The sequence below is a fragment of the Chelonus insularis genome, unplaced genomic scaffold, assembly GCF_013357705.1.
Source record: "Chelonus insularis isolate UGA/USDA-ARS -01 unplaced genomic scaffold, ASM1335770v1 contig_76_pilon, whole genome shotgun sequence".
Lineage (NCBI taxonomy): Eukaryota > Metazoa > Arthropoda > Insecta > Hymenoptera > Braconidae > Chelonus > Chelonus insularis.
Genome location: NW_023276741.1, coordinates 466,668 through 478,703, shown reverse-complemented (window position 1 = coordinate 478,703; position 12,036 = coordinate 466,668). Strand labels below are relative to the sequence as shown.

Below are 12,036 nucleotides of genomic sequence, written 5' to 3'. Positions count from 1 at the left end.
CTCTCTATTTTATAAATTGATAATGTAAAGAATATAAAAATTACGCCATCTCTTGATGATTAATTTTAACTGATTTTTATAGCCAGTAATCTCTGTATGTATTTCTTCAATATTTTTTTAACATTCATAATAAATTCAATTATTTAATCAGAAAGGTATTAAATTATTTTCGAAAATTTTTTTCTAATTTACTTTCGACTATTAAAATCTTTAGATGATAAATTGAAAAAACTCTCTCTGATAATAAACATCTATAGTGTATGTACATATATTAAATATACATACATAAAAATTTCAATACACTTTAGATCGATAAAACCTTTAATATGTTAAACGCCATCTATAATGATGAAACAAAGGTTATATTTCTTCATAACAAAAAAATGACGCGAACATTTTTTTCATTCATAAAAGCAATAACGAAAGAAAGAATTTGAGACAAATAAATCCGCCCACCCCCCATAATTTCGCATGATGATAATTTAGCTGTATTATGAACTATTAAGTTAAATTTTATAAAAGATACGTTATTCAATTATTAAATATTAATCATAAAATAATTTAATATGTTTAAAAAACTATAAAAAAATTAATGATATTCGTGCTGTTGTTCTACGCAGTGTTGTTATGCATTAGTTTCTAATATCTATAGTCTTAATTAAACAAAATTTTTAAATAAAACAATAAAAATGCTTCAGCTCTTATTATTCATAAAGTGCTAGTTTCATTACTAAGAATTCACTCTATTCATGGTAAGATAATGCACGTAATTTTTATCATAATTTGTTTCCTTTACTTTATAGTGTTCTCAGAAAATGCTTAACATTATTTTTTCAATCTCGTCATGATTGATAATTGAACATTATTTAATGCTTGGATTATTTCTTGATTTTTATAGGCGTTTCGTATGATGTCAGCAATAGTAACAGGAACTCAAATTACAACAGAATCTAATAATGAACCTAATCATGCAAATGATAGGGCAAAACTTCAAGAAAATCTTTTAGCGGCAGCTAAATTATGTCATGTAAGATTTGGAGGTCGAATGGAATTAGCCACTGAAAGTGATCAATGTGTCTCAAAACTCTGTCATGCTTTTGAATCAATATTTTGTCATGGATTACGATCTAAACCGATTGATAAATTTAATTCGGCATTAAGGTAGGTAATAATCATTTAACAAATTGTAATTACCAACTGTTAATCGTTCAATGTAACTTCAATATTATTATTATTATTATTATTATTATTATTATATAGACACGTATCGGATTTAGTTTCTGGAGTAACGACCAAAAACGATGCAGCTTTTTGGCCTTGTATAAAAGAGCAATGTACATGGCATGAGCAAGAAAGATTCAGTGTTCTCAGGCATGTTCAAACGGATTATGGACGTGGGCGTGCATGGTTGAGAGCTGCATTAAATGAACGATCTTTAGAGCGTCATCTGCATGCGATTATTAATATTAGTACCTTAATAGTTTTTTATGAAGATTGGGCTTTTTTGATGGATCAAGAAAAGAGTTCAGTGCTTCCTAATATTGCTGCAGGACTTGGAACAATTGTATTTGCAATTAGGATTGATAATGAAGAATTGGATGATCGATCTGAAAACAGAGAAGTTGGGAAGTTTTTAGCTTCACAATCAGAACCAATTATTTCTTCAGGATTAGAATCAAATGTAATACGTGAAAAAAGGAAGAAAGTTCCAGCTCAAATAATATCTTTTGATAATGATGAAGAAGATGATAAAATATTAGATAATAAAACGACAGCATCAATGAGTGCTCCACCTACTTGTTCAAATTCTCCTTCCACAATTATCAATAAAGATTCTATATCTCCATTTGAACCCACATCGCTAAATATTTTAGAAGCCCGGGATTCTAATGATGTAACTTCAGATGTTCAATCTAATAATTTTGAAAGAAGTGATTCTTTAGAGGAAGAAAGAGTTTTAACTCCGTTAACTGATGTTGGGAATATCGGAGGGTTAGTTCCAGTGTCTCCACTAGATCAAACACTTAATGATATGCTGGTAACTCTTCCTAATTATATAGATGATGAATCTGAAATTACAGAGAATGCTATTGAAGCTACAGAACCTTTAGCTGGTTTAGATTCTCATATAGATGCTGATCAATTAGACATTAATGCTCTTCGAGTTCGACTTTTAGCAATGAGTGAAGTTCTAGAACAAGCTAAAGAAGATGCTGTTACTAGTAGATTACAATTAGCACGATTCCAAAGACAGCATCAAAATTATTTAGAGCGCCATGAGGTTCAATTGCAGGCATTGAACAGAGAAAATGAGTTACTAAGACAGCAATTACGGAAATATGTCACTGCTGTACAGATGTTAAAAAGAGATTCAGATAATGCTATGGTTTCAGAAGAAGAACAATCGAGAGATTATCATAATGAAGCTCAACAGTACCAAGAAAAACTAGTTCAAGTAGCTGAAATGCATGCAGAGCTCATGGAATTCAATGCCAGATTAACTATGCAATTAACCAATCGTGATATATTAGTTAAAAGACTGCAAACAGAATTAGAATGTTTACGAGGACCTTTGAATGAAGAAGATATGCCTGCTGAACCACCTTGTCTTATTCACATCTGGATTCCATCGGCGTTTCTCACTGGACAATTATCAGATATTCATCATGTTTATCAGGTATTTATCCAATTTAATATAGTATAAAAATTAATTTTTAAACATGATTTTGTTGATATTAACAATATAAAATAATTGTTGTAGATATACATTCGCATTAGAGATGTTGAATGGAATATTTACCGTCGTTATGCTCAATTTTACGCTCTCTATAGAGAATTAAAGAAACATGATACTATTGTTACAACTTTTGAATTTCCTCCGAAAAAAACTATAGGAAATAAAGATGCTAAATTTGTTGAAGAACGAAGGCAAAAACTTCAACAGTGGTTGAGAAGAATCGTTGGTAGATTAGCACATTGTTCTCCTGCATTTACTTTGCGACCAACTAAGCATACATTAATATCTCTTATACCATTTTTTGGGTAAGATTAATTTTTTTTAGAAAAATTTAAATTATGCCTACATAATAGTCTTTAACTTCTATATGAAAATTAATTAAAATATCTTAAATGTTTTAGTGATTATGTAAATAATGAAACAGCTAAAAGGAAAAGTTCAGGAAGAAATAATTTATCATCTTCACCGCAGTACATGGGTTTATAACTCAAAATATTATTGCTGTTAAATGTATATAAACGAATTGAAATTTAATTTATAAAATGAAATTTTTTAAATTAACAAATTTTAATTTGAATAATATTTTATTTTGAAAAGCTATAAGTTTTCAATGAGATACACTAATTAATTTTTGTTATTAGATACAAATGTAATGATTCAATATAAAAATTGTTACTAATGTATTACAGAAATTTGCTGTACTTTATATCATGATTGTTAATGTAATTTGTACAGTATTATTTCTTAATATTTATTATAATCGGTTGATAAAAATTGACTCTATGCATGAATGTTAGCATAAAAAAATTCATATATGTTAATAATAATTATTAAAGGCTGGCCTTTCATATATAAAGATTCATTAATTGATGTGTTAATTGGCACTATTTTTAATGTAAATAGTAATATACTTTCTTATGATATTAATTAGAAAGTAAGTAAAAATAAGGAAATGAAAAACGTCCAAGTGAATGTGATGTTGATAAATTTTAAAAAATTTTATTTATGTAAGGCGACTTAACAGTAATATAAAAAGGTACACTTCTTTCATACTTATACTTTATGATAAAAATAAAAGTGCATATTATTATTGGAACAAGTACATACAACTTTAGGCTGATAAATAATACAAGGAATTATTTTTTTATAAAAACGATACGTCTAGCCATTTACGCAGATGAGTTGTTTATTTCTTTTTTCATTATTTATGTATTACATTATTATTTTTTTTTTGTTTTCAAATTATTGTAGAAAGAATAAACCAAAATAAAGCGGGAAGAAATTATGTGAGATCAGTATTTAATCCTAAAGCTAAAAAAACATTAACAAATTGACCTTAAATAATAGTAAAAATTATTTTTTTTATTTATTCATAAATGTAAAAAGATATATTAAGTAAATAAAATTAAAACAAATTAACCACAGTTGTATTGAAAATTGTAACAACTATTCCTTTCCATATTGCGATAATTAATAGTATTAATTACCAAGGTGTGTTAATAATTGTTTTCTTTCATGTTATCATTCATGAACCATTTCAAGTAATAAGTCAACTGTATATTATTTTGTATAAGTATACGTTTAAAAAAGAAACTTATATTTATTCATAAGGTGGATCGATATTGTATAAACTAATAATATTTGAATTAAAATAAGAATAATAATAATTTAAACTATACATATTATAACTTATTTATATGCGGGAGTAATGAAATAAAAAAAAAGATGAATAAAGATATAGCAAAAAGTATAAATTCTTATTTGGGGAAAGATAGATTAAAAGAGAGACTATTTCTTGTACATGAATTCTATACAAAGCACAAACACACCTAGGTCAGAATGTTTTTATCGCATGAAATACATATTTTATACAGTACAAAATTTAAAATTACTTTACTATTTTCTTTTGTTTTTTTTTTTCTTGTCATTAGTGATAATTAATTGTTAATCAAGACTACATGTACTTATGAACTTGTTTCTTACTTAATAGTTATTTTATTTTGTTTCTTCACGGCTTCACGTTTGTTATAAATTAACTAATGAAGATGAATTTTAAATTACTCACTGTTTTAAACGACTCTTTAATTCTTTTGTTAAATTTAAATTAAAAATCAAAATTGTTTGCTTGACGTACTTGTATTCAAGTTATCAGTGCAATGACAAACATTGATCTTTGAGCTATTAACTCTATTTTTCATTAGTTAAAATATATGTAAAAGAATATGAATAAATCACTTCATATAGAGATAATTAATATAAAAAAAAAGAAACAAGCTGCTTAATCAGTTTGACCAGTCTATCGTTTACATTACAGCGACAGGTCTAATATTCATTAGAATATTTTTTAATTAATGAAGCCACTTCAGATCCAAATGCAATCACTTTTAATACTGCCATGACAGCAATGGTTTTTTTCTAAACTATTTTTTAAATAATTATTCATTATTACTATTATTCATTATTATTGTTATTATTATTATAATTATTATTATCATTTTTATTACTTCTTGTGTCAGTACCGTTAAAATGTTTTGCACAGGAGTAATAAATGTCGAAATGACAAATGAGCTCATTACTATCCTTAGTCAACTACTTTCTGGACTGCAGAATGTTTTTTTATGATTCATTGTATGTTTTTTTTACAATTAATTATTAATTTTCAAGATTGGCTATTATTTAAGGTTAATTTAGCCCTGGGACTGAAGCTTCCAATTATAATCTTAAAATATCTTCAGTTTTGTCAAAATATTATTTATTATTATTATTATTATTATTATTATTATTATTATTATTATTATTATTATTGTTTATGTTTATTATCGTAAGATTGATTTTACTAATCTTACAAGTCCTAAGGTTAAATAAATTTATAATTGACTTAATCACTTTGCCATTTTCTGAAACCTGCTCAGATGGATTTTTTTTAGATATGTTAAGAATGTACCGAACAGTAAAATCATTTTCATTATTTCAATATTTTTTAAATTTTTCACACGAAAATTTAGTTACTAAGAAATAGTGATTATACCTAAACTCGATAATAGGTAATTAATAAAAGGAATCTTTATAATCGTAATTTACTTGAGAAACGATTTTTTGGATGTATCCAAATAACAGGTAATCATTCAGCAGTCTTTGCTTACTGTTTAATTTTTGGAATTGACCAAAAAACGTTAACAATTTAATATTGATAACACATTATGCAACTACACGAAGGTTATTTGTAGAAATTAATTTTAATTTTTTCCTCTTTGATTTGTTTCATTTTTTTTTTAAGAAAATCATTTTTTTAATCTTCTTATTTACGTATAAATAAAATGTATAATTAATTTTCTAGTCAATTTATCGGGCATCCAATCATGAAATTAATCGAAGTGTTAATATAACTTTTTATTAATTAATAATTTAACCTTCGTGTGGAAATGACAGCACACCATGCTACGCACATCCTAAGGCATAAACTTGCTAGTGAGCTGGATAAAAAGAGAGCATAGACCAGTGTGCCAGGTACTTATGTGTTAATGTTTCCAATATTATTTTTATTTATTTTGTATGTAATAAAATTATTTGTTCAAGTACGAGGTAACATGAATCTTAATAAGTAAAAGCTAATCATAAGAATAACGTTTACGTGTTTTTTCAATTATTTACTGAATAAGAAGTAACTTTTTTAGTATTTACCATTAATAAATGATGACAGTAATCTTGTGGATGTACTTTAAATTTTTATCGCCAAAGGAAAAAATTAAAACCGAACCTCATATCAATATCATTTATTCAAAAGTTAAAATAAACAAGACAAAAAGCAAGAAAGTTACTTATGTTTTAATATATTTTAATTCTTATAATAAACGTTATTCATTCAATGATTGCTTAAAATAAAAACGTATAACATTATTTCAAACACATATACATTGAGATCCACAGTAATTTCATAATTATTATGAAAGTTGAAAAAAATTAATTTTGAGAGAAAAAAAGTTTTTTTTAACAAAGTCGTATTTTATTTTATAGATAATTATAACCTTAACATTAAATATTAAAGTAAGTGATGATTCGAGATAAATTAATTGCACAGTTAAAGCATTGAAATTGCATTGTTTGTATTCTCGAGGTTATCAAAATTAATATCATTATTAGTATACATTAGATGTATCAATTTAGAATACAAAATTTTTATTGGTTGTTAAAAATACATTTCTTTTTTCTCTCAATGGAATAAAATTATTTCGATCGAATTAGAAAACCTTTTCACACACATTTGATACCACACTGGTCATTATTCACATATCAATTAGTAGTTTAATAATATTGTCTGTTTACTCGTTTGCGATTACAGTAGTAAATTAAGTTTATCTCGCCGTACATCCATTGACCTGTCATTGCATATTTTTGTTTACTTTTTTTTCATTTAATCAATTGTACATGTTCAGTTTTTTTTCTTTTTTGTAATAATAAAAATCTAATATAATACAAATAGCGAATATAATCATACAACCCTATGGTTGTTGTATAAAAATTATTCATTCTGTATGAATTGTAAATAATTTATTTCATTGGCCCCTTAAGGAGAATTTTAAATAAAATATTGCCTTTTTAAATAATTTTATATAAATTTTCAAGACAAAATGATTTTATTAACGTCTTTTTTTCATTTCACTATTTATTTTAATCAATTAAATTAATACCATAGGGATGCGTTCCTTCGCTACTCGTAAATTATTTTCTAATATTTAAAGAATATGTTTTATTCAAAACAAATAATAATAATAATAATACAAAATGTTAAAAAACTTGTCAACGAGTGATTGATTCGTGTCAATGAGGTTTTTTTTATTAGGTTAAAAGTGATTAGAAGGCCTAGTAAAAACTAAAATCATTTTTTAACGGGGATTTTTTTACCTATGTACATACCTAGGTACAAATGTCCCTTTTTTAATCTGTAGAATTTTCAAAATCATTTTTCCAATATATGTAATACTTAAAAGTATTTTCTCTCTTTTTTTTCGTCATATTGGATATTCTTTTTTTCTTTTTGTATAAAAAACTAAAATTGTCCAGCACATTTTTTGCGCTAAATTTAGAATACATAATTTTTTTAGTCTCTTTTTCCTGCAAAACACAATGTTTATTCCTTAACATTTTTTTCAGTTATCACAAATTATTGTTCCTTTATTGTTTTTTATCATGTTTCTTTACATCGTTTATTTGATGTACCGAATATTCGACAGGACCCTTTTTTATAATAATGTTTTTTGGTTGCTTGCCTTCCTTTCACAACATTTTTTTCACCTCGACGCGATAATCCAATCCACCGTTCGCTTTCAAGAACACCAAAACCAAATGCATTCTTGGACTTTTTTTAAAATTTAAAAAAAGTTTCTTTTGTTTTTACAAGAATTTCCTTTGCACTAAGAAAGTCGGTTTACTTCGGTAACTTTACAATTGTTGAAAAAGTTAAACGCGTTGTAGAATCAAAGTCAATCACTCTTTACCATGAGGTTACTTTTTTAAAATCTTATTTTAAAGAAGAAAATAAATGTATAAATCACTCACGTTGACGTAAGGTACAGTTTGGGACTATGGATTTGGGGGTGGCGTTACTGGTGTCGTTTGTGAGGATGGTGACACGTTACTTGTTACAATTGTAGGGCTGGCCGGTTGTTGAAGAGGTAGGAAAGCTGATCCCAAGCTTGGCTTCAACTGAAATGTGACACATGGCTTCGAACTGTAGTCTAATTTGCTTAAGTCCATCATAGGTCGCCTGAAAACATCAATCACTTGCTTATCTGCTTACTAATTAGTTGTTTTATTTATTGCTTTGTGTGCTAAATTTATTATACCTGGCATCTTCAACAAATTTTAAATTAACTTTTTCGCAACCATCTGGCGGTTCTCGAGCGAGAAACCTGTTGATGTGGGGTGATGTACCTAAACGTCCTTCTCTTTCTTGCTCTGGAGTAGATCCACGACTGCCACCTAAATAAATATATCATTTAAAACATATCTACAGAAACTTAATTTATCAAAACTATCATAATTTACATGCGATTAAAGATATTTATAGAGAAAAAAGTCACTAATAATTGTTAAAAAAAATTTTTTTTTTCTTCAAGTTATTTTTTTAAATTTAATAATTTCAAATAATTATCACGCGTAAAACAATTAGATGACAAAAAAATAGGATAAAATTTTGTTACACACAGTATTATAGAAAATTCTTTATAATAATATAATTTGCTTAAATTAATTAAGAAGAAAACACTCAAATAAAAATAAGTCTAAATATTAATAAAATAATAAAAAACAAATAATATGGTGCATCATGTGTTGTACGTGCAACAACAAATAATCTAACAAAAGTATGCAAACATGAATGGATGGTAAGGCCAACCTTGTGGGATATCGCTAGGTGGACGGGAAGTATCCATAGAACCTGGTATCAGCGGTGATTCGGAATTCCTAGACGGAGGGCCTGTGTTTCGTAACAGTTGCACGATCCCTTTAGTTAGTTTGGTTACTTGATATTCGCGCATCATGCATACATGATTAGAGTAATATGTCTGAGATGTAACATTACATACATGTCACATAAAATCGCGATAATTTACGCAATCATCGTTTTAAATAGATTGTAGAAAATACGTTCATATTACAAACAGTCTTTTGTATATGTGTAAAGAGTTATGAAAGTTGAATTCAAAAATCAAAATTACCTGAAGAATATGAACTGGAGGGAAGGTCTGTAGCTGGCGTCTGTGTGTTTACATTCCTGGTTAATCTTAGAAGATCTGCTAAAGGTGCTCTATGACCCTCTGGTGTCATTTGCTCACGATATCTTGCGTACTGAAATTTTTTTTTTCACTTAAAATATGCTAATATAAAACCGATTAGAGTTAGTAATTATAATTAATTACTTTATCTTCTATCGAATGGTCCGGGTCACTTGTATTTGCAGTAGATTTTAAAACAAGTCCTTCAATTTCTTGATTAAGACCTTCAATTGATGAACGCATTGGTCCCCTCATAGGTTTTACTGGAATATTCATTGGGCTAGCTTTTGTACTCAAACTAGGTTGATTTTCTACATGAAATCAATATAAATTATCAAGCATAAGCATACTTTTAGTACAAAAAAGCAACTTTGATACTTACGAATTGACGTTTGTGAAGCAATACTGGGTAATAAAACTGTATGATCACCAGGAAGTGCTGGAGGTGGACCGCCCGGCATAATGAGTCCAAAAGCAGCAGTTCTTTCTCTGCTACTAGTACTCTCTTTATTTGTCCTTTGTAATCTGTAAATTGATTAGTTTTTTAATGTTTTTTAATGGTGTTTAATCGAGCAATTACAAATAAAAATGGTGATTGAAAATTTACCTGTGCCTAATGTACTTTTCCATTGGTAATTTTTCGTCTGGATTAGATGTTTGATCAGTGGGGTGTCTGGTATGTATTTTTCGTGGTTCATTTTGAGTCCATTCATCAGTTTGTGTAGATTTATCCACTAGTAGACGGCTAGCATGGATATAAGAATAGTCACGAGGCCATTGTCCCTTCAGATAAATAGTATCGAGAGATGCTGTCCTTCTAATATTTTGACTTCCACTCAAACCATCACTACAACGACCACTAAGGGTCTTTGATTTAGCTGTAAAGTTGAGGGTTATGTTTTATAAAATAATTGAAACAGGAAATACAGAAACCGAGCAAAAAAAAAATTCGGTTACCGTAGCAAAGGAATGTAATAATATAAATTAATGAAAAAATGATAAAATGAAAGATTTTAGAATATTGGGTAAAAATACCTTTGTATGAAAGTGATCCAGGACTTCTCTGCCCTGAAGAAGCCGATGTCTCTGGTGAGTTTCGTGCCCGCCACGCGTTCGTATTGGTTGGTGATACGGCTGGACTGTTGCTGTTACTTTGCCTGAGATTGCTTCCTTGTCTGCTTTGTCGAAGCAATGAGCTTACCGGCAATGTAGCCCGCATTGGTCCCTGCTTCGTCGTCGAGCATGGCGACGATTTACGCATCCGTTGTGATCCCGACATTTTGTCATGTAGGAAAGAACAGATGTGATGGGGCTCCGAAGAACCCAGAGGGCTAACAACGCACACACGACTACGATCAGCACACGCGAGAGGTGAAACGGGGAACGCGGGTCCCGCGAGTGGGACCAACACACACAGGACAAGGTGAAGGCGCCGGAGCTGTGGTGGAGAAAGAGGAGAATCAAGTGATAGAGAAAGACAAGCTAATTCACGAATATTCCGTTCAGCTTTTTTTTAAGTTTATTATTGTCTTCTGTTTTTTTTTACTTGTGTTTTTCTTCAAAAGCTTTCTTTTACCACTTCACTAATTCACTGATTCAACGCAAAGAAACTCTAATTTTTACTCACAACGATCCTCGACGCGTCTTGTCATTTGCAATGTTCCTGCTGGTTCAACACGCACATCACGTGATTCAGGATCCGAAACAACCATTGGTGCTCGCCGAGCCTCCAAAGAAGCGTCGTACTACGCTAGGGCCGCGTTCCATTCACTACCACCGTACCATTATATCTCGTAATTTTCTTTCTCTCTTTTTCACTCACTCCAACTTCGTTCACTATTCTTGCGCACCCGCATCAATGCTTGTCTTTTTCTCACTCTGTACATCAGTTTCATCGAGCTCTGGACCTCCGTGTGTATATATATATATGTGTGCTGAATGTGCGCGCGCGTCAAGAGACGCGAACGCCAGCATTTTTGTCAGTGATACTCAACATCTACTATAATGATAGGTCATATATATTGACGCCACACACTACAGCGTGAATACGTAATCAAAAAAAGATTTCACTAGAGATGTAATGTTCTCAATGTGAACTGTGTTTTGAAATGTGTTTTCAATGCCATCTGTAATATACGCGCGTTATTTCAAAATAAGAAAGATAAAATATATTTTTAAGTTATTTTGTAACATAATATAATTTACAATGTTATTCACTGTAAAAATAATATAATTTTAATTAATGATTAAATTTCATACAATAATTGTGTATAAAAATTCAGAATGGAGTTCAAATTTTATTTACATGATATTTTACATTACAGCGCGTTGATTATCAATATTATTATAATATATGAACAGTCATTAAGTATGAGTGAAAATATGACTAGATTAAATAAAAATACCAATAAATAAACATTAATCATTCATAGTATGAAAAATTTTCAACTAAAAATCTAAGATTTTTTGATGCATCAAACTCCAACATTTAAATATAATATTAAAATGTTTTATAATTATAAAAAA

At 28.7% G+C, this 12,036-nt stretch overlaps 2 protein-coding genes across 3 annotated transcripts; one reads left to right on the top strand and one right to left on the bottom strand.

The window, feature by feature from the left end:
• Nucleotides 1-343: 343 nt before the first annotated feature.
• LOC118071217 (sorting nexin-29) lies at nt 344-4,273 on the top strand. The gene is made up of 5 exons (XM_035090261.1): nt 344-752; nt 899-1,161; nt 1,261-2,677; nt 2,762-3,042; nt 3,139-4,273. The coding sequence occupies exons 1-5, from the start codon at nt 750-752 to the stop codon at nt 3,221-3,223; spliced, it is 2,049 nt and encodes a 682-aa protein (XP_034946152.1). The 5' UTR covers nt 344-749; the 3' UTR covers nt 3,224-4,273.
• A 373-nt stretch (nt 4,274-4,646) lies between these two features.
• On the bottom strand, nt 4,647-11,554 carry LOC118071219 (protein FAM117B-like). 2 transcript variants are annotated; one of them, XM_035090263.1, is made up of 8 exons: nt 10,546-11,554; nt 10,118-10,388; nt 9,893-10,035; nt 9,655-9,821; nt 9,454-9,583; nt 9,132-9,212; nt 8,581-8,716; nt 4,647-8,501 (listed from the first exon to the last, which is right to left on the bottom strand). In XM_035090263.1, the coding sequence occupies exons 1-8, from the start codon at nt 10,787-10,789 to the stop codon at nt 8,318-8,320; spliced, it is 1,356 nt and encodes a 451-aa protein (XP_034946154.1). In that variant the 5' UTR covers nt 10,790-11,554; the 3' UTR covers nt 4,647-8,317. The 2 variants fall into 2 exon arrangements, with proteins under 2 accessions (XP_034946154.1, XP_034946155.1); XM_035090264.1 differs by lacking the exon at nt 9,132-9,212 and having other exon boundaries at nt 10,546-11,550.
• Between the last annotated feature and the right edge of the window lie 482 nt (nt 11,555-12,036).